Below are 25,511 nucleotides of genomic sequence, written 5' to 3'. Positions count from 1 at the left end.
CGCGGGGGTTATTTATTTTCACTTCTCGCGAATTGAAAGAAAGGCTTATTTGAAAAGTTGAGCTTTCACACTCAAGAAAAGTTAATTCTCTGATGACCAACACCATTTTCTTTGCGGCCTGGTGATAAACTCAGGGACCTTCAAGAAGACAAGCCCCTGATAAACTAACCGGAAGTGCCAAAAAAGGCCAAAAGGGGGCGGCCCTAAAAAATGTCACGTGTTACATCGGCGGGAATATTTTGAATCAAAAATAAAATCATCTGATTGGCTTCTTTCGTGGAGTGTGTGACGTCAACCGGTCGCGGACTGTTCGCTTGCGCGAAAAGAAAGTCAAGGGAACGTTTACTATTGAGTTTTCTGCATAATCCTTAAAATTTTCCACCATCCTTTGGTCAGGAAGTGAAGATACCTTCAACTGGACAAGGGAACTTATTTATTGTAAGTCTGACCTCTTTATTCCATTGATATACTGGTTTATTTTTCCATGACACTGTCGTTTTGCACTCGGGTCTCTGTTATTGTATCTGTGCATGACAGTTCTTGGATGATAAGAGGCTGCAAGGGACTTTTTTGTAGTTTTTGCTTTATTCTAAACAGAACGAGAGCACATATTCTTAATCGAGGCTCTAAGGAGATAAATTAACGTCTCGGATAAGGCCACAAACATCAATGTTTACGAGTTGAACTTGTGGGAGTGTGCTGTATGTTTATTACATGGATGGAAAAGAATTTCGATTCCTTTTGGTTATATTCAAACCGCTGTACGTAATTGAATTTCTCGTAGTTCTACCTCTCAGTTTTCTGTTTGCTTCGATTGTGGCGGCTTATTGTTTTTAAGGCATTCGTCAGGACGTAAAAACTTGCAAGTGCGCTGATCTTCTTGAAGCTCGGAATTCCATTTCCTGTCGGCAATAAATAGTGGATTTGTGTTTTCGCGCCGACGTAATCGTCCATAGTACTCTAGTTTTGCAATAAAAAGCTTGCTCTGCTATCTCTAGCCAACGAGCAATGCATAATTTCTTGTTTTTTTGTATTTCTAATGGTATATTACTTGTCTTGTGATATCCTGTCTCGCTTTGCTAAAGTCGGAAGTTGAAATTCTGTGTGGGTGTAGAACGACAGAACCAGTCGTGTCGTGTCAACGACTATTTCCACTGTTTTGAAGAATGTGCTTGTGTGCAATCTTCGTAGTATTGCTCGACTGTATATTGAATTCACTATTCCACTCCTTATCACGAAATTACTATTGGTAGTCGTATCTTCATCGTAAAAGTGTTTCTTTGTATCATCATCCTGCGTAATAATGAATGTTTACAATGAAGATTCCGTGAACTGACTTGAAAATCTGCAAGCCAATTATTCGTGCTGTTTTTTCCTTTAAAACAAAGACGCTGCTCTAAAAGGTTTAAGAAATTAGTCCACGAGAAAGCTCCTTGTATGCTTTTGTTTTTATAGAACGTAAATATAAAGCACATCCCTATTGTACGCCACTGACATGGAAATTTCATCACGTTCGATTCAACTGCTTGCCGAAATTTTCACTTCGTCACAGCAATCTTAATGTTTGAGTTTAGCTATAATCTTCGCTGTGATCTGCCTTGACTTGGCGTTTTATTTTTCCCGTTGCTCACTGTGTTTAGTGAACAGTAAAGCAATAATTGTGCTTTTGTGTGACATAAACATCTTTAGTTTGTTTCATCATATCGTGACACAACGAGATGCAATTTACATTGATCTAGGTTTCTTGAATTCTGATACCTTTTCTGCCAAATAGCTTGCCTTACTGGACAATTTGTCAGTTTGATATTTTCTTGAATACAGTCTATTGAAGTATCCAGACTGTGGTCATATTTTATTGTCATGGTTCACTGTGTATGAAAGATCATCTGAAATTGTCATCTTGCCAGTTACCAAACGTAGGGCCGGGATGGTTCGCATTTCTTTTTTTTTACGAAGGCTGAAATTTGTTTTAGTTGTATCTTTCTTTGCATGTGTACTGTGATGTGTAGGACCATCTTGTAGTTTGTTGTTGCACTTAATGATAAAGCAACTAGCAAGTGATACATATTTGTTTCAAGATTTTTTTCAATTCTAAGTACTTTTGAGAAGGTTAAAATCAAGGTTAATAAATGTAATGTTGATTGTGCAATTATCACTTATCATCATGGAAAACCTTTTTTACCACGCAAATTACCCGTTGATATTACTTGTATGTCTGAATTATAATATTGCATCTTTTAGTATAGCTAATTTCACTGGTACAGGCCTTGTGTGTATAAAACAGATGCTGATCAGTGAGACAGAACAATATTTTTATTATCAAAACTGAATTGAGACAATGTGAACATCTCAGTGTTGTATTAAGAAGATAATTTTAACTGAAGGTGCATAGGGAATGAAACATATACTTTGTTTACTCTAAATCTTTCAGCAAGGTTGAAGCATAATTCTCACCTATAGTAAAAATAAAGGTCGCCGACTCTATCCAATGTCACAGAGCACTGTTTTGTTTCACACAAGAAGTATTTCAAAAGTTTTTATGAATTCAGCTTTCATATACACAGTGAATTGTTTACGCTTTAGGCTTTCTGTGGTTATGTCTTATCCTAGAAAAGTTTGATCTCTTTCTTAAGCTCAGCACATTCTAGGGCACATGTTACAGGGCCATTCCTTCTCATGTGCACTGTACGGGAGACTAGATACTGAAGGCTCATGGGATAATGAATAACACATTTTTATTGGTTTACTTCTATTTTATAACGGAGACAGTTTGCAAGAGCAGTGCACATGATGCAACATTGAAAATATGGGTTGTTTTGTCCTTGCTTCACGACACACAAATTCAAACATGCCGAATTTCATGCAACTTGTTGTGGATACAAAATTTGTCCCTGTGACAAGAGTTTTTCATGAAACAGGACATAAATATTAGGCAGATCGTCCCTGCAACATATCTGTTAGTGTGTGCCAAGCTATAAGCTTAATTTGTGCATATGGTGAAAAAATGATTTATTAGAAAACATTCTTTTCCTCAATTTGAGTCCACCAAGGAGTGATTTCGTTATGGAGTTGCTTTGGGTCTAAAGTATACATATATTTTTTAAGCTCAACTAGTTGACCAACAAAATATATTTCGTTTTAGATGGTAGTTGCTGCCAGTAGCATAGTCAGGGTTTTTTTTTATTTATTTAAAAGGTGAGATACTTTTAAAATTGGTTAGCTCTGTCTCTAGCACCTTCTTCAAAATTTTGAAACCAGCTGACATTAAACTGCAGCTGAAGGGTTTTGGAAAATATTGGATAACTGTCCATTCTGAGCCAACAAGCCATGTGCATTGTGTTGAGTTTGCCTTGGGCAAGGAAGCCCATTTCTCCTTTACTCTCTATATATATTACTAACTACAGTATTACTTGTCTTCAACAACAGGCAAAGGCTTGAGCCACAAAAGACTGTTTGAATGAGGCTGCGTCGCAAGACATGAAGAGGGTCCGTCCTGAAGACCACGACGGTGTTTATGGTCAAAACAGGCAGAGTTTCCGCCCTCCCCCAGTTCTTGCCCCAGCCCCTGTTGGCATGACAACCAACTATGAACAGCTCCAGCAGGATGGATTGAGTGGTTTGGCGCAGTTTCCTGCAGCTGCGCAAATGGCAGGGGCTCCAGGCTTTCAGTAAGTTTCTTAAAGGTTCAGTGTTACCTTTTTTTAGTGTGTATTTGGTGCATCAAAGGAACTAACAAATCCATTCTGGGTAAGTATTTGTTGGTTCCTTTGATACACCATGATCCGAGTGATCTTGGATCATTAATGTCAGTAAAGAAACGCAAAATCCATTTTAGGATTCAAAAATCCAGATTTGGATTTTCCCAAAGAAACACACCCTAAGTTTACTCTTTGTGTTTTTATCTTCAGAGTTCAATCCCAAACGCCCCAGTCACACCCTCATGTACAGACTCCTGCCTCAGCACATCACCAGGTAAGCTTCATGTTATAATTCACACTGTACTTTAAATTTGTGAGGTTTTCAATTTATTTTGATTGAATAACTAATTGCTGTCCTCATAATATACATTAGAAGTTTAGTGCATAAGTTTGTAGTAAACATTGATTGACTCTTTCTTACTACAATCCAGATTATTGTGCGTTTGTTCAACAACCTACAAAACAAGTTTGTTCAATTTATTTTTTCTCAGGGCCAGGCTCAGGTTCATGCACAAGCTCAAGCCCAGGGACAGCAACAACAGTTTCAACGGTTAAAGGTAAAACCAATGTTATCAGGGAACTTAAGCAGGGATAACAGCAACACCAGCAAAAAGGTCACTTGAAAATATAACTTCATTCTATTTGTGCTACTTTGTGATTTTTCATCTCATCCAACTTGTACAAAAACAGTGAACTACCCAGGAAACTGGTAGGCGAGGCGTTCATGTTAAGAAGGAGAATGAAAAATTCATCACTGTGTGCTCACGTTCTCCACAAAACCTTGAATTTGGTCATATCATGTTGCTGTTTATAGAGGACAGCAAAGAAATGTATCAAAATTAAAAAAGGCACATGCAGGGCCATAGTTTTTGCTGATTAAACCTATCGTTTTGGGTACTGTCATTATCGTTGCTTTAGTTCCCTATTAGGGTAAGACATGTTTCAGCATGTTTACAAGCAGTGGGTGACCTGGTACATCACCTACAAGTTTCATTACTTCCAGTCTGGGCCCAGTTGTTAAAAGCCCGATTAAGTTAATCCTGGGTTGACATGAACTTCGATTCCATTTTAACTGCTAATCAATAAAGATTTTTTAAAAAGATTTTTATCCCTCAGTTTTTACTCTGACTTTTCTTTACCATTTGCTTAAAACTAGCATTTAAAAATATTTTGAGCTAGTGAAATGAAAGCCTCCGTTAACTTTTAATCATGGATTAAAGTTAATCAGCTTTCAAACAACTATGCCCTGTTATCCCAATGAGTGGCCACCCTGTGCCCACCTAGTCATTTAACCCTTTAACCCCCAAGGCAAAACGACATTTTCTCCAGATCCAAGACTACAGACTCAATGTGCATGTATGATATACCATTTTAAAGCTACTCATGAATGTAGTTTATAACTGATATAATTATGAATGAGAAAAGTTATGGCTTTGAGATAAATGGCCTTAAAACGTAAAAATTTTAAAGTTCAAAAACGTCCCAATCCTAGTGTATATTAGGTATACCTCTAAACTATAGCTCATTTTGCAGTTCTCAACACGTTCATTAATGTGAGAGATGTACTAAGACCCAAAACTTCTAGGGGAAAAAAGTTGAAAAGTTATGGGGGTGGTCAACATATCACATATGGGAGGGGGTTAAGATTTTATCCTTTTAATGAGTAGATCTTCACAAGATCATCTGTGTGTCAAAAATTCATAGAAATCTGTCAAATATTGAAAGAGTTATGGAATTATGTGCCAATTGGCACTCTTGGGGGTTAAATGGGTATCAATAAACAACCTAGTCAGGGTAACCCTGTAGTGGACTAGCATCCCAGGGGGTCATGGTCGGGGTCAGGGGAGTAGTATTAGTTCATACTTGCTATAGAAACTGGGTCAAGCTGAAATTGTGTGGACTACCTGTATCTTGTGTTTGACTTAATTAGATTATACATATCATTCACCTGTACTTTACTTAAGATGCAACATGATGCTCCTGTGCTTTACTAGATTATTAAATTGAGTGTCGTTTAATTCATCAAGGTTGAGGATGCTCTGTCATATTTGGACCAAGTCAAGCTTCAGTTTGGAAATCAGCCTCAAGTGTACAATGATTTTTTGGATATCATGAAAGAGTTTAAATCGCAAAGGTATGATGTGGCATTTTAATACCAATGTATTCCTCCTATAGCCTGAGGGTTGCCTGATAAATAAAACCAAACAGAATTTTGCCCTTTGTTAAAGAAGCTGCTTTGAAGTACAGAAAATGAAGTCATGAAGCTACTCTTGTGCATTCTGCTAGTCATTCTGTGTCATTTCTTTGGTGAATAGAATTGCACTTGAGAGAGGGAATCAGCGTGTGATTGGTCTGCAGAAACTTGTGTATGTTTTGTAGCATTGGTCTAATGTTGTAGCATTTTTGCTATTCTCCAGTATTGACACCCCTGGAGTCATCAGTAGAGTCTCATCACTATTCAAGGGACACCCAGAACTCATTGTAGGCTTCAACACATTCCTTCCACCTGGATACAAGATTGAGGTACATGCTAGTGATCCAGGAACTGTCTCAGTCACAGCACCAAATGGACAGTCACAGATTACTACTATCATACAACCAAATCAACATCAGGTGGGTGAAAACCTTTATATATCTTTGGGTAAAAGTTTATTTTTGGCTTCTGGACACTTGTGTGAGCAGTTTTCATTTCCTTACTTGAGTAGTCAGTGTTACTGTTGTGTGTTCAGTGTCCTGGCCTTTGACTGGAAGTGAGGATAGGGGTGACCCTGTTTTGATACAAACTTCCTGTCTTTCACATGTTAATCACATTCTTATTTAAAAAGGTTTTGGTTATCATCATTTACATATGAAAATAAAAGGAATGTTTGTGTCGGCAGAAGGTCAACTCCATCTTCTTTTCCATTCAAAGGACTGAAAGAACACACATGTAAATTGGGCTATTGTCAGAGTCAAGAAAACGCTGACTTAAGACATCTGCTTCTGACTTGTTTGTTTTATTTGCTTCATCATTTCTTGCCTTAACAGCTTGATTAAGAGTTATGTGGATAAGGAACTAATTGTAGAGCTTCAGTGGTATTTAATGCGGCCTCGTCCTTCTTTGATGCCACGTAACCGTAATTTTTCAGGAGCTCACTTTGTTTACTTTGTGTCTGCATGAGAATCTAAGTGGATTTATTTACTGGAATGCCACTAGTGATCCAATGATTTAATGCCATGTGCTGAATTGAATTTCAGATCCATCAGTCCAGTGGCCAGCAGGCACAGCCGCAGCAGCAGCAGCAACCTCAGCAGAAGCAACAACAGCAACAACAACCTCTTCAGTCTCCAACTGCCCAGCAAGGACAGGTACACCTAGCAGTTTTGATTCAGACCAGGACTATTCCTTTACTCTTCAAGGGCTTTGTGAGATCTTATCCTTCAATCTAAAGGAGAACCTTAAAGCATATGTAGTATACATGAAGTCTAACTTTTGAATTCTCACTTTGGAAGTCTGTATTTTGTTTACAACAGGTTAAACAATATTGCTTTTGAGAGTCAACTGGAAGTTACATACTCTTTTTGTTTATTCTCAGGGTCAGCAACCAGTGGAGTTTAACCATGCCATAAATTATGTCAACAAAATCAAGGTGAAAGACTGGTCTTTTTTGTATTTTAACTTTCCAGCTGTAAAGTATTTGACTAAATTTATATGCATCAGTCAAAATAACTTGTATCTTTCTGAAATAGTAAGTTGTATGTTTTGGTGATTGAGAATTTTGTCTTTATTATAGAACCGATTCCAAGGACAGCCTGACATCTACAAGGCTTTTCTGGAAATTCTTCATACATATCAAAAGGAACAGAAGAATATCAAGGAGGCTGCCATGCAGGGAACTCCACTCTCTGAACAGGAGGTGAACAATCCTCCTAATAAACAGCAGTATAAGTTGTACATGTAGCTGTGATTGTTCATGTAAGATGTCTGAATATTTATCGGGCATTTCTAAGCTTGATCATCTTCTGCCCTGACTGGTATTTGATGTTTTTGAAAATTTTTGGGCAAGTTGTCTTTGTTAAAAAAAAATTATAGAGTTGAAATTTCTACCGGGCATGGTATCACAAAATGTCATTTTTCCCATTCAATCTTGATGGGTTTGTTAAGGTTATTTATGAATTTTATTTTCCCAGTTATGAAAGTATTGGAAAGTAAATTTGGTTAATCGAAACTTGAAGAAAATGGCATCAATTATACCAATTAAATTTGGTAGTTTGTTTTGTTTGTTGGTTGGTTTGTCTTGTGAATAAGGATGCAAGACAAAAACAACAAGAAACAAACACACAAATTTAAAAAAAATACAACAAGCCAACTTCAGTTTATGGAAAACTTTGAAAGGTTGTTTGAGAAAGGTCATGGAAAGTCATGCAAAGGAGTGCATTGTTTAAACACTGGTGTTTTAAACTTTTTCATATGATACTTAAATAACACCATGCACTATTACGCACTGAAAGGATACTTCTGAGCTTTGTGGGCCATACTAGTCAAATTCCTCCCAGGAAACAGAGATCGTTTCAATTCAAATATCAAGGGGCGAGGGATGGTTTCACTTACATTGAGTGAACATTTGTTGTAAGGATTTTGTATGGGAAAGTCTCATTTAAATGTTATTGCATTTCTTTTTTTCACAATTAGATTTACATGAGAGAAGCTAAACTCGCTAATGAGGTATGCAATGTTCATTTTTGTTTTACACTCCAAACTGTATAAGGAAGTTATGGTGTAAGGTTTTGATACTTTTGTTTTGCAATGCAGCCGTTTTGTTGTCACTTGCATTAACCTTGTTTTCCATTTCCGTTACAGGTTTATCAACAAGTTGCAAAGCTGTTCCAGAATCAAGAGGATTTACTTCAGGAGTTCAGCCAGTTTCTTCCTGATGCTAATGGCGCTGCGACAATGCCTGGGGTTTGTGTCATTGTTTGGTTACGGGTGTGTTTTGACTTATGACATACACACGCACACACATCCGAGAAACATGTCGAGATGAATTCAAATTGTCATAGCTGATAGATAGCTGATTTGTGTGGAAAGTAGCATGTTTGAAAGGCCGTCTTTATTGGTTGTAATATTAGATGAATTTCTATCCATTTTGTTTGTTTCTACCCTTAGAGGCTGAGTTGTCTTTGTTGAATTAATATTAGTTGGACTGTAAATGTAATCAATAATTGGGGTCTGATCTTAGCTTATGGAATCCATCTTCCTCAAAAGTATGGCAAACAACCACTCTATTCATCAAAACAGCTAGCATGCACTGGAGACAGATTCTAATGAAAATCACAAATCACTCTAGTGTTAGTAGCGGAGCCGGCAGCACTGATCACTGTCACTGCAGGCTTCAAAAGTGTTCTGTTGTGCACTCATTGCTTTCTTTCTTTTTTTCTTTCCAGGGCTTATTGCATTCAAGTAGACTACAGTCTCATTTATCATCATCTATGAAGGAATATGCACCTCCTGCAAAGAAGCCTGCAGGTAGCTAGCTGACAACTTTAAATAATCATGACTTTGGTGAATCAGATAGTAGAGTAGTTCTTATTGTGTTGTTCTTCTTTGTAGTGAGTTTGAATTCAAAACGTATCCGATCCGACCAGCACCCGATGAGAAGAAATTCAAACAGTGTTTCATCATCTCCTACACATCCTCAGGCCAAGGTAGGAATCACACCTTGTGAAGAAAAATGTTCCTTTACATTTGATAATTACAGTGTTCCTGGTGTATAAGAGGCTATGCAAAGTGGATTTAGATTTCTAAAGTACAATACTAAAATCTGTATTATACAGTGTATAAAGTGTGGCAATTGGCAAAATAGCAGAAAGCAAAAATATTTTTATTTTAGATGATACATAATTCAAATAGCATTTCATGAAGTACACACTTGTGACTATTATTTGTTCCCAGATCCATATGCGTTGTTTCTGGTATTTATTGTTTGTTTTAAAAGTTTTTCAGCCAAAGTTTTACTGCTGTTTTAGGTAGTTACATTATAGGGACTGGGAAGTTCCAGTATTTAACCATTATCCTGCAAATGTGAATAGAATATTGCCTGATACTTGGGCAGAGGCCATAAGCTGAGCTGATTAAAATCAGGGGATATTCTGCGAGACTGAGCAGGATGATTGTTTATTTTATTATACAACATATTTATAACAAAGCACAGTTTATTGCAGACAAGCTGGTGATGGTCTTTATTTGTTGCATTCTCCCCAACACACATACAGTGGAACCTCGATTAAGTGAACCTCCATATAACAAAGTCCTCAGTATGACAAATTAATGATGTTCTCCAGCCTGGCCTTTTAAAATGTACGGAACAGAACCTTGATACAACAAAACCCTTGATATGATGAATCAGTTTTGCTGTTTCCTTGACACTACTAAATCGAGGTTCCACTGTAATTGGATATTAATTTTTGCAAAATAATGGGTGTATCATGACTATATGTGGACAGTGTGTCAATACATTGAATGATAATAGAGATATCTATATCTAATTTGTATGAATTGTGATTTTTAAGGAAACACTGGAATTGAGTTGAGACCATTTATGTTATATCATTACATAATATCATATTCCAGTTAGAAGATTATGATTGAGGGAAATGCTTAGGTACCTCAGGCATCTACAGGGGAAAAAATGAACATGCATTTTGTCCCTTTCCCATCTTTGTTTCACTGTTTTTTGTCTTTGCATAGAAGAAGGCACGAAGTGCAATCAAGGATGTGTCTTTAGCAGAAGCACAAAAACATGGCACCTTCTCAGAATTTGCATTCTTTGAAAAGGTACGAAAGAGATGTTTCTTTAAGGGGGTTTTTACATGATACTGGTGCGGCTTTTATTCTGGCATGAGTTCATGATGGTTTGCTCTTGTCGCTCTGTATTTGTTTACCAGACACCTGTTCAAAATGCTGTACCAGTACGAGTTCATGCCAGTCCCCATGCTAGATGGAAATTTATGATCTGATACAAGAACTTGTCCCAGTGTCACTTAAACGTGGTATGACTATGCACTTAGTCTGGTATGAAAGTGGTCTACTCTAGAGTTTAGCGAACCAAGTTCTTATTGTTACAAGCTTGCACAGCACAATATTCATCCGACCCGCTGTAGCCACCAGCCTGGTCACGCAGGACGCCATATTTCTTTTTTGTATGTATTCAAACGATTCATGGAAACAGGGTATGGAATCGCAAGTCATACCATTATGAAATACTTTTTATATGTAAATACCCCCTAAGCTTGTAACACAATTATCTGTAGTTTACTCAGTGTAATTTGCAAACTCACCAAGGAGACTTTTGAGCGAGTTGTTTGGCATTGAAGAATAAATAACTTTTGAGGGAAAGACCCAGTTTAAAAAAAATCAGCGAGAGAAAAAGAGAAAATGATTTGTATTTATCTATTTATTTTTGTTTGGTAACTAATTCTGAGTGCAGTCTGTTTGTTCTTCATTACATGTGTACAGGTGAGAAAAGCTCTCAAGAATGCTGAACTTTATAATAATTTTCTTCGCTGTCTGGTCTTATTCAACCAAGAAGTAGTATCCAGAGCCGAACTTGTGCAACTGGCAGCTAACTTCCTAGGGTAAGCAAATGAATAGCCTTGATCCTTGATCGTTAGTGTTCTTTGGTAAAGAATCTTGTCTCCTGCTTTATTTAATGTCAATAACACAGGGAGTGCTTGTGCAATCTCCCGAGCCTGAGGCTCATGGTGAAGTGCTTGATGATAGTCCAGATTGAATTGGAATTTGGAAATGTTGGCTTTTGAAGAGAAGGGAAAACCGGGGTACTAGGAGAAAAAAACCTCTCTGGGCAAGGACAAGACCCAACGACAGACTCAACCCACACATGGTGTCAACACATTGGCCACACTGGTAGGAGGCGAGTGCTCTCACCACTGCGCCATCCTTGCTCCCTCCTTCTTCTTCTTCGTTTTAACTATCATATTTGTGTTAAAAATTTACCATGCATGCCAGTGAGCCGTTGTAATTTGATAATTTCTCTCCTCTACCTTTTTTAATTGAAAATGAACACGAATCTGCTGTTTGTCCTGGTAGCCCCCTCCCACCCTATCCCCCTCACTGATCATCTCTTTTTATGTCATGCAGTAAATCTAAGGTGGTATCTAAAATATAACATATGCAAGTACATGTCTAACACTGGCATTGGACAGATTCATAGCAGTGACTTGGGGCATTTAGTTGTACTGAAGTGAAGATGAGGAAATTATGTTGCTCACATTAAAATGAGGTGTCTTTCTTACGCAGTAAATATCCTGAGCTGTTCCAGTGGTTCAGGGAATTTCTTGGCTACAAGGACTCATCTCCTATGGAGAGTGTGGCTAGCTTCAAAGAGAGAACATCCGGAGAGTTGCACCACCTTGAGATTGGTATGAAGAAATCATTCACTATAAGATTTTATTAGAAGGCAGCTGCTCAATTAAAGGGGCACTGTTACGGAGATTATGCTGTATGCTCAATTAATTGACTAAGCCAACCTGTTCTCCAACATGAAATTACTCCAGGATTACTCTTCGAGCACCAGGAGGAAAATATGAAATGATTTCTTTGAGGAAGACTAAACTATAATCAGTTTTTAGCAATTTTTCCAAAATACTCAAAAGGAAGTTGAAAAAATTGGCCAATGTTTTCAAGTTGCAATCCATTTCCATCCTAGCCACCCGAAGCCAAAGATGAATGATACTAGTTTCTGTGCACTAGTAGGGTTATTGTTAACAATACTGAATAATTATTTCAACCTTTTTTATCGATACAAATATGTTTTTTGGCTATTCAAAGTGACACTAAAAATAGGTGACGCTGCCCCTTTAATTGAGTAAGGGCACTTAATCAAGAAGATAACTAGAATGATGTAGATTGTTTTCCTCTAAAGCCTCTCGTGTATATTGTTTACAGACTATTCTTCATGCAAGAGATATGGTACAAGTTATAGAGCACTTCCTAAAAGCTACACACAGCCCAAGTGCAGTGGACGTACAGCGCTGTGCAGAGAAGTCCTCAATGACACATGGGTGTCTTTTCCTTCCTGGTCAGAAGACACACCTTTTCCTGGAACAAGGAAAACTCAATATGAAGAGTACATATTTAGGTACTCAATAAATTTTATGCTCTATGAAATGCACAGGGCCAAGTTGTTCAAAGTCCAATTGACACTTATCCATGATTAAAAGTTAACCAATGTTTTCAGCTCTCTTGTTAAACATGTTTTTAGAGGCAGAAATGTTTTGGAAAAAATGCTGTTGATCAGAAATTAAAGTTCACTTAAACCCAGGATAAGCTTAATCAGGCTTTGAACAACTGGGTTCAGTTGTTTACAAGGTGGTCAGTCGTGTAAGTAAGTGATTCGCCAAAAAAGTTTGTATTTTCAGTGAAAGTATGGCTCTCAGAAATGGAAGGAGCCGCTGTTTCAGATGACACTAAATAAGATATTCCAAGCAAAGTTCTACCCCCTGACCACATTCATGAAAACAGGCACAGGCTAGCCTTTCAGAAATGAGTATTCTTTACAAATTATGGTAAATTTACAAAAGTACATCTGTACTTTGTTCACTTGACAGTGTTTCAGATTGTGAAAAGTATTTTTAATGGATAACTTAAATTCTTGAGTTGAGCTTGTTATAAAGGGAAAAGAAAACTGCTTTACTTGAACTTCAGTAGTTTGAGCTCATGACTTGGAACTAGTTAATCCAGATTCAGTTTTAGTGTCCAGGAATACTCCACTGCTCGTTGCTCTGTTTTGACAACATAATAATTGGACTTGTGGTCTAACTCCATCACAACTCACCTCCCTAAGAGTGTTGGAAATGCTTAGCTTTAAATTGAACGTGAATAATTATTATTAAATTTGTTTATTTGTTAATTAATTGTCTGATCCATAAATTTTCTGTGGTAACAAATTATATATTCCTTTATTTTCAGATGTGAGGATGAAAGATTTGAGGTTTGTCTTGAGTTGACTGTGTGTTATGGATTTGAAAGGTTCTGTTGGCCTTGCATTGAGTAGAACCATTGATAGTAATATAAATTTTGTTACTGCTTTTCAGTTGGATGTTGTGTTGGAATCCAACCTTTCCACTATTCGCGTTTTAGAAGCTATACAGAAAAAGCTTCAAAGGTATGATACTGTGTTAGCCTTTCTTCACCTGGTAAACTGACTTTGTCTTGGTCCATGAACATACAAGACTTGGCAGTTCTCCTTTATCTCAAACTGCTTGTTAGGTCAATAACCTTGTTTAGCTAACCCCTGTTTTCATCTTTTGTTGGTAATTCCCTCTTTTAATATTTATTAAACTCCTTAAGCCTGAGAGATGATCTTGTTAAGTTTTGTCTGTTTGTGTTAATGTTCTCAGAATGCCAGCTGAAGAGCAAGCAAAATTCCGACTTGACAGCTGCATAGGAGGAACATCAGAATTCATCCACAGAAAAGCTATCCAGAGGTATTTATACGTACATATGGTGGAATCTACAGTTGTATTGTGCGACAGAACTTAGTAAGAATAAGCTTCATAAAACAAGGACTGTGTCTGATGTAATCTTGGTTAGTGAAAAGCATGCATATAATGCTTTCTTACATGCACCCTTATCATTGTTTCCTTTCTCATGGTAGGATATATGGAGACAAAGCACCTGATATAGTCGATGGTTTAAAGAAAACCCCTGCAGTGGCTGTGCCACTAGTATTAAAGAGGTGAGCCGCAGAGATAAAAAGCATTTTATGTTTTGCTTCATGTTGTCTACAGTATCAACGTCTCCAATCTTGCATGATCTACATGTAACTTGTCTTTTTTCCTTCTGAAGGTTAAAGACCAAAGAAGAGGAGTGGAGAGAATCACAAAGGCAATTTAATAAAATATGGCGAGATCAAAATGAAAAATATTATCTCAAGGTAAAAATAATGATTAAATTGTTGTTGATGTATCAAGGATAACACTGTAACAAGGGTAGTTTCCTTGTGATAACCTCAACTAACAAGCAGCTGTTATCTTAAAGGAGCATTATCATTAAACCATTATGATAATCATTACTCATCCAGGTAGAGTTCAGCACTTTTGTCACATGTATTCCAGAAGCTCGGTGAAGATGATTGGTTCATCTCCCATTGAGGCCTCTTATTTTTTCTTTCCATTTTGAAAATTTTTTTTTTTAGCGTCTTCCAATTAATCTAGCCATTTTCTTTTTATGTTGAACACTCCTTGAACAAATCGTGCCTTCTCTAAGTCCTTCCTTTGTTTGGAATTACCTTGCACCACCTTTTCAAATCATCAACAACTTGAACTTCAACTTGATTGTGAGTTTTGGTCTTTCCATTGCAGTCCTTGGATCATCAAGGTATCACTTTTAAACAAAATGACTTGAAGTCCATGAGATCAAAAAGCCTGATGAATGAAATTGAGACTATTTATGATGAGGTGAGTGGTTTTGCAGATGGTAAAAATAGTCTTGAGTCAGGTAATGGGGGTAATAGGAACCTCAAAAATCCCATAGACCCCAAAAGCAATGACTTGGGAATCTTACAATTTAGGGCTCTTTCCTTGTTGTCCATCCTTTGTGGTGATCTGTAGTTTGAGTTCATCTTTCCCCTGTGAATGTTTTTTCATCAGTTTCCAGTATTCCTTTTTCCATAAAAACTAGCATTTCTAAATATTACAGTTTTATCTGTGGGTCTTTTGAGTTTTATCCTCATAAGAAAGGATAGTTGAACAACCGACTGACTGACTATCTGATGAGCAACTGACAGACTGACTGACTGACTGACTGATTGGTTGGTTGACTGACTGACTGACTAACTGACTGATTGATTGGCTAACTGATTGACTGACTGACTGACAGACTGATTGATTGATTGATTGATTGATTGATTGATTGATTGATTGATTGATTGATTGATTGATTGATTGATTGATTGATCATTAGAGACAAGAACAGGCTGCAGAAGGCAATGGGGATGCTACAGGTCCTCACCTGATCTACAGCTATCAGGACAAGTCTATTCTGGATGACGCTGCTGGACTGATTGTTCATCACATGAAGAGACAGACGAGTATCCACAAGGAGGACAAAGCCAGGATTAAAGTGCTTCTACACTGCTTCTTGCCTGACCTGTTCTTTGCTCCCAGAGGTGAATTGAGTGATGATGAAGATTCTGTAAAGGAACTTAATGGCCTTGGTGAGTGCCAAAGAACAAGAATGGCAGTGCATTTAGTGCAAATTCTGTTCTTTGTAAAATTTGAGGGCGACTTCTATTCATTTAGCACTGCAATCACCACTCTAAGGGGGTGTTTACGTGTGAAGACTCGCACCGGTGGGAGTTTGATACCGGTATGACAATGTGATTACATATCGTGTTTACATGAAGGGACACTTCATGTCGACCATCATGATTGTGATGCCATATTGGATTGGATGTCAAAGACTGCACATGTGCTACCCGTTCCAGACTCCCAGGAGAGTGATTTCATGTTGGAGCGACCAGGCCGTACCTTATTTACATGACGTCGGAAGGAGTTTTCGTACTGGAATGAAAATCCCACTCTGGTATAGTTACTGTGATGAACTCGCACCACTATGACTCTCTCCAATGTGTGGTTTTGTGCTGGTATCATGTAAACAAATACAGAGCCACACAAGGGAACTGGAGTGAACTCACACCGGAATGAAAGTTATGCCGGTATCACGTAAACACTCCCTAATTTACATTGTAAACACCATTTGCAATTCATTCAAATTGATGAGAAGCCAAGAATTAAATCAGTGCCTTGTAGGTTTATAGGGAAAGAATGTTTATTCTGACCATTCTATAGGTAAACTAAAGAATATAAAAATGTCTGCCTTGCTTGCCCTTTGGTGATTTATTTTTGAATTAACATCCCCTCAAAGCAGCTAAGTGTATATAATATATGCTGTGGGCATTTGTTTGAGTTAATGTGGTCTATGCAGATAGTTTTACTGGCTTGAAGCTTGAGCACAGTGCTTAGATTGCTTGTCTCCCATGTATGTATCCCAGATTTAATCCTTGTACTCTGCATCATGGGAATTGAATCTGCTGATGGTTATCTCCAGCTCTGGGTTCTTTAGTTTTTTTCTCAAAAAAAAAAAAAAAAATTAGTTTGATCTGGGTTAGGAGAACCTGTATGGAAAGCACCTGTGGATGATGTGTCATTTTATTGTTATCATTTTTAATTTTTCTCTCTCTTTTCAGGAAAACCTGAACTGACTAATGGGTTACCAGAGGCCGAAGCGGTAAGACCATTCTGCACAATTTTTATAGCGTAAACAAACTTACACTGACTTTAGTTGCATGGACCCTCTTTGACAGGCAGCAGTGTGTGGAAGCACAGGTCTCTCAGTGACATTTGGTGAACACTTGTTGAGTTAATAAGTTACTCTTAATGGTATAGTACTTTAGTGGAGATTAGATAGGCTGGACTGAAGGACAACAGGTAGAGGACTTCAACTGACGGTGGAGAGTCTGGACCGGAGGACAACAAAGAGGGTCTCCACTCTCCAATAAAGCACTGTACCATTAAAATTATTACTTACTTGTACGTGTAAGATAGCTCTGCCTGTTCACAAGAGTGTCATTCATCTGCTTATTTGCATAACTTTGTCTTTATCTTACAGGATGATGCTTACAACTTAATATTTGTAAACAACAACTGGTATTTACTCTTTAGACTTCATCAGGTAAGTGGTCTTCTACTTTGCCACCCATTGCTAACTTTTTCCATCACTGTTGGTTTACTAAACCTCCCGATTAACAAAGCTATGTTTGCTTTCAGTCATGTTGCTATTTGAGTTTTCTAAAATGATGCAGATGTGAGGATTTGTATGACCAATTTTAATAGAATTTTGAGCTTATCTACAGCTGTACATAACCTTTTACAGGTGTTCTTCATTTATTCACATGCTTTAGTGATACCATTTCAAATAAATTGAACAATAACTCCTTCCTGAAAGCTGTTGTTCACTTCCCACGAATGCTTGGGAAGGAAATGACTGGTACACAGGCTAAAAAGAACTTAGACATGTGCTTCATTTATATACACGTAGTAGTGATACCATTTCAAATAAATGAGAAGAAATGAATACTATCCCATTGTGCCTTTGTAAAAAGCATCTCTCTGTTCAGCATATCTGTTGGTGTTGTTATTTAATAACAAAAATGTTGTTTCTGTTCAGATGCTCTGTGAGCGGCTGTTGAAGATGTACCAGCAGTCGGTAATGATAGCTGAAGGTGAAGCTTCTGACAAGCAGCAAAGGAAGCAAGCTACAGCCATTGCACTGAGACTCAAGGCACCGAGTGAGATAGACCTGGAGGAATACTACCCTGCTTTTTTAGACATGATTAGAAACTTACTAGATGGTAAGAGATTCCTTTTGCTTTCACCCAGTTTTCCCCCCTAACGGTGCTAGGATTTGGTACCCTTCGACTTCTAATGTCAATCATCTGTTAGCATCTTTTGGCATCCTACTGACTCTTTTGGAGACCTCTTGCTCTGTATGTCACATGTCTTCTTCACCCAGTTGTTTTGTGTTTTCTCGGTTGTTCTAGCCTGCGGAAGCAGACGCCTTTTGTTTGCATAGTCCATGGCATTTAGATATGAGCATATTGACCATTCAGCATTACAACTGTCAAAATAATATTTTCAATCCCAAAAACGAACATTGAATCCTCTAATGTGATTGCAACTTTCGGTCATGTTCAATATTGTGACATTCATTCAAATGATGCCCTAGCTCCATAGGCCATTGTGGATTCACAGCTTCACTACTTGCATGTGGGTATCACTAGAAAAATGCCTTCTGTCACCCAGGGTATTCAAATGAAAGTTCTTTGTTGCTGATGGTCAAACATGTGGCCTTTGAGGCATTTACCAGCCTACAAACTATCATTCAACTTAGACTTAAAGATGACAAAAGCAGTGTTCAACTGTATAAACACAGATGATTTATGGTTGATTTCCACTGACTGCAGGTAATATGGATTCCACAAACTTTGAGGATACCTGTCGAGAGATGTTTGGTGTACATGCTTACATCGCCTTTACTATGGACAAGTTGGTTCAGAACATTGTTAGACAAGTAAGTTGTCAATGTTTTTCCTTTAAAAGTACTAAAAAAGTTTAGTAAAGGGATGGGAAAATCGAATTATCACCAAGCCCCGAATAGTATCTACAATCGTCGCCAAAAAAACTCCCCACTCCCCCTGTTTCAATGTTGAGTTTTAACTGTGAATCTTAACACATTATTGTTCGTGGGGGATCCAACATTGAACAGGGGGGTGGGGGTGGGGGAGAACAAACGAAGGCGTAAACATACGTAAGTAATAAGGGTTACAGGGGGCTTGTTGTCAAACCTTCCCATCAAAAATTATAGAGGATTGTAGTTATGCTATGAACTACTCTGTCTTGCTTGGAACCTTCATGTAGTTTCTGACATGCGTTTCTTTACCTTAGCTGCACACTATCGTAACAGACGAGACATGTGGTCAAGTGACTGAACTGTACCAACAGGAGCAGGGTAACCTGGCCACTGGAGGAAGCTCGGCCACTCAGCACACGCGCGCTGCATCAGAAGCAGCTTATCAGAAGAGAGCTGAATCCTTGCTGGCAGATGAGAATTGTTATAAAGTAGTCATTGTAAGTGTTGTGGTATTTTTGCTTGCTTGAATTACGATTGCTTTGGCGTCTCTTTCACAAGGTTGTTGTGAAATACTGTTTTCGTTTACTGTTTTAATATCAGATGCTCTTTTCACTCTGAGCATATTGATCCCTTTAGAACACCGTGTGAACACCTTTTTCCTAGGTTTTAGCCTTCCGAAAGTGGTAGACAGTAAATTTAAGGTTTCTTTATCACCGAATTGCGTTATTTTTTGGTCGCCTGCGTGCACCCTCGTGCTGGTACTACTCGCTTTGTATATCTTCTGTCTTATTTGGGAAATGCAAGTTCAGTGGATAGCGGTAGTTTACGCGCTATGTTGTTATTCAGGACTGAAGGTTCGAGTTGGAATCCCACGTAGCGTGGTGTTTGTACAAAATGATTGTTGTAAATCGTTCTTGAAAGTTTGCGGATCACGCGTGACGAAAGCTGACCTTAGTGAACCTATTTTTCAACAGCACAAGGACAAGAACATCTGCCGGCTGAGTTTGGAGCTTCTCGATACAGAGGACACTCACTCGGAGGATCCAGTGGAAGTTGAAAAATGGAATGAATATGTGGAAAAGTTTGTGGGCAGTGAAGAGGTGTCAACAGAAGTCAAGGATCATTTACAGAACAAACCTATCTTCTTACCGAGGTATAAACATCTCACTTTAAGTATGTTCTACACTCGAAATGATTTTGTTTAGACTGACATCAGAAACCTTGTTTATAGAGTTGGGAGTTGTGCTTCACGCCCTGCAGCAAGTAGGCTTGCTAGGTTTCCATCACAATCAGCTAGGGTTCCTTCTCAAGAGAATCATAAGTTAAGAAACTCAGGACGTCTCTTGAACTTGTACTTGTATTTTTCCTGGTAGTTTTAGCCTGCGCAAGTAGACGCCCTTTGCGGCCCTTTTTTCACCCGCTCTTTTCCTGCTGTTGAACAAGAGCCGGAAAAGCCACCTGCTGTCGCATTTCTAGTTACCAATATTCAACTCCTCCAAGACTGAATTTGTGAAAAGATATAAGATGTTGCTGACTTGCACTGCGCTATGGTGTTTGTTTGTAGAACTGTACGTTCCAACTCGCGAGTGAAAGCCGCCACCCCAAACAACGAGAAGGAATCGACGACAAATGACAATGGCTCGTCAACTGACGAGGCTGAAAGCGAGGGGAATAACAGGTTAGAGGCTTGTGACATCAGAAACAACATTGGTACACATCTGTGAATTGCTTTTATTGGTTGTGATGGTCTTGGTAAAGGAGAAGGATAGAAAGTTGTTGCTTAACTACTTTCTCAAAATCCTTCGCTTCTTTTTTCCGGTCTAGAAGTGTTGTTTTTGTTGCTGATTGTTGTTGTTGTTGTTGTTTTTTTTTTTGTTTGTTTGGGTTTTTTTTTTTTTCACTTACCTTTATGGAAGGGCAAATTGTTGTGACGTTCAAGCAAGACGTCGTTTGACAGGCCCTCGTTTCCCTACCTAAGGTAACCAGGACAGGAATGTGCAGTGTCGGTGTTGTAAAACCGAGCGAAGTGAACTTATCTCGCCAGTCCCAACAAACGCGAAGAACAAGATGAACCAATCAGAACTCGAAACCGAAAAAAGCATCCGATCCTAAGCGTGGGAAATTACGTTTGTTTTTTCTCCCATTTTAGTAAAAAAAATTTATCAGCTTTTTTGTTGTGATAATTCCAAGAAAGGTGCCCCAATGATCTTGTACTGTGATTGCAGCGAGAAAGAGGAGGAAAATGACGAGGTTGAAGACATGGAGGTAGAGAACTCGATGGAATGCAAGCTGAGCTTGAACTCGTATAAGATTCGCTTTGTGAAAGGCAGCGAGGATTACTTGTACAGGCGGCAGGCTTTGAAAAGAGCCAAAGAGGTCAGTGCTAGCTTGTACCTAAAAAAAAAATATGTGAATGGTGCTTGATTATAGATTTTTCTGGGATAACAAAAGAAGTAACTGGCTTCAACTGTTTTTCGAGTGATCTGATAATTACCTTTTCACGGGTTGGTAGAAGAGCGCGTCACTTTTTGGATGCGAGGAATGAAAAGGGAGTTTCATTGAATTCTGTATCCACAATCAGTCAAGAGTGGCTAAGGTAGAGTTCAGATCCGATGGAAGCCTAGTTTCAAGAGATTTAACTCTCGTTGGTTTCATCATGTAAATTCAAGTGGAAAGGAAAACGACAACAGCGCAACTCTCCTTTTCTTTTGTTAGGTAGGATATAGGGGAATAGTTTTGACTTTTCTTCCCCACCCTTGGCATTGGCAGTCGTTAAATCTCCCGTGCCAGTCATATCCCTAGCCCGCGTAGCAAGTGTTTGACCGCGTGAAAGTAGGGACGAGGCCGAAAACTGCGAGGAAGCGGGGAAGCGAGAGATCCCACGGAAACGCCTGGGCGTGATTACCTGTGATCTCGCTTTAGGAAAGTTCATAATCATGTTTTTGCTGTTTGTTGACAGTGCCATCCTGTGGTGGCTAACCGCCTTCACACCAGATTCCAATCATGGTTGAGTGACTGGGTGAAGAGTAACGTGACAAGCGATCAGGAGAGTGGATGTCGTGACTGGCTGCTGGGACGAGTGGACGGGCTCCACCCTTGCACCACCACCTGTGAGGCTGTCACGAACGCTGTCATCCAGCACAACAAATACTCCGTGAAATGGGAGAAGGAGAAGAGCGGCAAACAACAAGAGGTCGAACCAAAGGAAAGCGAGGAAGACGAACAGAATGCCACTTCATAGAAATGTCACTGTACAGTTCTTAGCATTGTTACATAGGTAAATTAGCGTAGAACGGATAAAGGATGGCCTGACAGATGGGAAACGTGACAGAAATAGCGTGACATCCCTAATCTGTGTCGTAACCTTCAGACCTCAGGTACATCTGGCCTGCCCCTATTTAACTTCACAGCAATGGTAATAGTATGACAAGGGATGTACCTGATTTTAAGTGAACTGTCCCCAGTTTTAATTGTGAATCACGATTTTTCTTTTATTTGGTGATCATCGGAACCTGCCACTAGCCGAGTATTGTCACAGCTTCATGGTACAGTGGAACTCCACCACCCTCTCATCCCTTTAAGTCCCAATGGTGATCAACATCTAATATCTCTTTACAATATCCTTACTTAGTCAAGCATACCGGTCATGAGAATACAGCAAATGATCACCAGTGATAAAATAGAGAATTAGAATTACGTTTACGGCAAACGGCAGAAGTAACTACATTACCATGTTTATCCCACATTCCCCCCTCGCTGTTTTCAGTTGTTCCGTGAAATTGAGTAGTTTCATGTTAGAGTTAAGACTAGAATTATTCTGCATTTTTTCAAGAAGACGTTAACGGGAATCTCACGTTTGTCGTAAACGCGATCCTTAATCTCTCTAATATCTGACAAATTCTCCCATCTTCTACCGTAAGAAATAGACGGAGAAGAGTGAGGGGGGAGGGGGTTGCATGTTGACAGTATTAGGGCTTAATAGGCTATTTGGCTTGAACAAGGCTCATGCAACAAATATCCTTGTAATACTAATGACCAATTTATCTGGCCCCTCAGTGGTTTTCCACTGTATTCTCACCCCTCTGTCTTGTTATCCTCTTCATCTGTTAGTTTGTAAATATGACATACACGTAGAATAATCCTTTGATACTAAAAATTACTGCATGGTAGCATACAACTCGGTAGACATAAGTTAAATCAATTCTGGGTCCGCTCAAGGTGAGCATCAAATTATTAAAAGAACCTGATTTCAGCCTTAAATCGTCCGTGAATTTCATGGGAGTGGTCTGTAATTTTCTTAATCATGCTTTCTCTTCACGTCTCCTACCAAAAAGCCAAAAAGAAATACGTATGCTTCCATAAGTTCCATACTGTCCTTTACATCCGTTAATTGGGTCGCGGCTTGTGTTTCTAAACAAACTTTTAAACTCTCTCGGCAGGGAAGTATTACAACTTTTGAAATCAAAAGTAAATGAAACGGCCGCGACTGAGGTTGAAAAAGAGAATGACATTTTGAGTTTGCTGTCTTTGGATTTTTTTTTTTCCCCAGACGAATGGCTGTTGCTTATACCGTGAGCGTTTTAAAGTCCTTTACCGGGTTATTTACCTTGTCAGTCCCAACTTTACAGCGGACTAATTGTTGTTTGGATTGTCAGGTGTGTTTTTCGTGACGACCCAAGGAACGACTGCGAAAGAGATTGTTGGCTTTCTTTCCCACTTTTTGTTTTAGGGAACTGGTGTCTCAGCATAAATGACCTTCAAAAATAAGGTTTTCCTCCTCAAAAAAGAACAAATTTGACAGTTTACTGTACAAGAGGTAGAGTCAATTCCATCCTTTAATCGCTTATCTAAATTATTGACTGAAGATCTTGGACTCCTGCAAACGTAGATTGACGTTACTGTATCACAACCTGCGATCATTCCCACATTTGCCTTGCTTTTCCCGTGGAAAAGAGAAACTTTCCAGGTTGCACAATATTTCTTAAGGGTCGTGTTTTTTCCAGCCTTTATGCACTTGTCGTGTTTCCCATAAAGCGCATAGTTGTCAAGTTGTACGTATTTTATTTGTGCTATTTACTCTGAACGGGCACTCATCCTTGTGAGAATTCTAGTAGGTATTTAGCAGGAACATTATGAATTTTATTTTTCTGCTGCGTACAGTGGATGCGAATGTGGAGCTGTTGGTTTCTTGATCTTACTGAATTTATTGAAGTTTGCAAGCGCGTGTTATCTCATTGCAAATCTCCCTAACTACATGGTGTCTTTTTGGAGTTATTGCGAATTATTTCTGTGGTAACTCTCTGCCTTTTAAAGAGTAAGGAGCAGGCGATTGACAAATGCGAGTTTGCGAACACAAATGAATTGTTGAAAAGTTGATGAGAATTCACATGCGCCAACTTGTATTTGCCAACGCGGGTTTAAAATCTAGAATTTATTGGTAAAGGTTCCTGTCGACAGACTGTGTATTCTGGCTGGAGAAAATGTCCGCCTTGCTGTGTAGATCGGTTCTCGATTGAGTGTCGTAAGTAATTCGCGTTTGCCTTGGTTTCCTTTCCTGTGCGCTGTGATTGGTTAGCAAAACTTGTGCCACTTTCTTAACCAATGAGAAACAAAACCAATGGTGACGTCTCGCACAAGTTTTCCCGCGTTTCAAATTGGTGCACATATTTGCTTCGAGTTCTAATTGGTTAATCGCACTTTTAACGTCTGTTCTGATTGGCTGGAGTGATTACTTTTGGTGTGGTTTTACGACACTCGATGAAAACTGCGCTAAGGTAGTTTTTTTGTAATCGCACAATTCATCTCAACGCTATGTTGGTTCGTGTCGTTTTATGGCATGTTCTTAATCGGTACAACTGCTACTTTAAATATAGCTCTTTCGCACAACATTTAGGCTAGTAAAATAGTGTACAGTACAGATAGTAATCGGGTTGTAGCTTATGCTAAAAGCATTGTAACGATGTCTGATTTTGTGAAGTTCGATTTTCCAATCTGATGGTTATGACTACAGATTTATACGCACAATGAACTGCAGTCTCTAATACCGATGTTAGACTTGTATGTGATGTGAATCCAGTGTTGAGGTCAGTGTCATTTATTCTGTGATCCTGACCTACTTTTACAGATATTTATCATATCGAATAAAAACAATGTCCTCAAATACTGTCTTGCGAGTCGTGGTAATTCTGTGACAATTAAAGACACTCCTTAGCTCGGGTTTGTTTCGTTTTGTGGTTTTTCTCCCCATTCTTAATGAAACTGGCCAACGAAGTCGTCAGCTGTCTAATCACCCTTACGAAGATTACTCGTGGTCTTCGTGCTGAGGCTCCGCCCGAGGTCCAAACCCTTACCCCCTATTATTTATCATTTTTGACAGAAAGTATAAACCTCTCGTAGACCTTGCACAGAAAATGGTACCCCTTTCACACACCTATAGTAGAAAGACTGCATCTATTTTCGGTTGGTCAGGTTCCATGTATTTTGAAAGGCCCTTTTCAGCACGTGAATCCCCACCCTTATATAATTCTAGCCTGAAAAAAAGGTACCCCTCTCAGGCGGAGCTTCCCCGTATAGTCCATTATAGGGAGTACCCTCCCCGGGGGAGTGGTGGTTGTGTCGAGTCC

At 38.8% G+C, this 25,511-nt stretch overlaps 1 protein-coding gene across 3 annotated transcripts; it reads left to right on the top strand.

Moving 5' to 3' along the window:
* Positions 1-287: 287 nt before the first annotated feature.
* Positions 288-25,103, top strand: LOC146470127 (paired amphipathic helix protein Sin3a-like). Of its 3 annotated transcripts, none has more exons than XM_085122203.1 (33): positions 288-438; positions 3,427-3,668; positions 3,909-3,972; positions 4,190-4,255; positions 5,726-5,832; positions 6,116-6,311; positions 6,936-7,046; positions 7,274-7,327; positions 7,472-7,594; positions 8,371-8,403; positions 8,539-8,640; positions 9,123-9,204; positions 9,289-9,383; positions 10,426-10,512; positions 11,194-11,312; positions 11,995-12,116; positions 12,643-12,835; positions 13,666-13,687; positions 13,791-13,861; positions 14,097-14,183; positions 14,354-14,434; positions 14,545-14,632; positions 15,060-15,155; positions 15,661-15,865; positions 16,946-16,986; positions 17,368-17,430; positions 17,926-18,109; positions 18,722-18,828; positions 19,203-19,385; positions 19,863-20,041; positions 20,453-20,566; positions 21,114-21,264; positions 21,848-25,103. In XM_085122203.1, the coding sequence occupies exons 2-33, from the start codon at positions 3,478-3,480 to the stop codon at positions 22,127-22,129; spliced, it is 3,699 nt and encodes a 1,232-aa protein (XP_084978329.1). In that variant the 5' UTR covers positions 288-438; positions 3,427-3,477; the 3' UTR covers positions 22,130-25,103. The 3 variants fall into 3 exon arrangements, with proteins under 3 accessions (XP_084978329.1, XP_084978327.1, XP_084978328.1); XM_085122201.1 differs by having other exon boundaries at positions 15,661-15,913; XM_085122202.1 differs by having other exon boundaries at positions 294-438; positions 10,429-10,512; positions 15,661-15,913.
* Positions 25,104-25,511: the final 408 nt, after the last annotated feature.

Source organism: Pavona decussata, unplaced genomic scaffold, assembly GCF_977016875.1.
Source record: "Pavona decussata unplaced genomic scaffold, jaPavDecu1.1 SCAFFOLD_114, whole genome shotgun sequence".
Classification (NCBI taxonomy): domain Eukaryota; kingdom Metazoa; phylum Cnidaria; class Anthozoa; order Scleractinia; family Agariciidae; genus Pavona; species Pavona decussata.
The sequence above is the reverse complement of the archived record's forward strand: the minus strand, read 5'-3'. Positions and strand labels throughout refer to the sequence as shown.

What these genes read in the sequence shown, in the direction of transcription:
- LOC146470127 (XM_085122201.1), top strand. Translation starts at nt 3,478, where the DNA reads ATGAAGAGGGTCCGTCCTGAAGACCACGACGGTGTTTATGGTCAAAAC. An exon ending in GTTGCACCACCTTGAGATTG is followed by an intron (nt 12,117 to 12,642) that starts GTATGAAGAAAT and finishes TATTGTTTACAG; the next exon opens with ACTATTCTTCATGCAAGAGA. An exon ending in GTGAGGATGAAAGATTTGAG is followed by an intron (nt 13,688 to 13,790) that starts GTTTGTCTTGAG and finishes ACTGCTTTTCAG; the next exon opens with TTGGATGTTGTGTTGGAATC.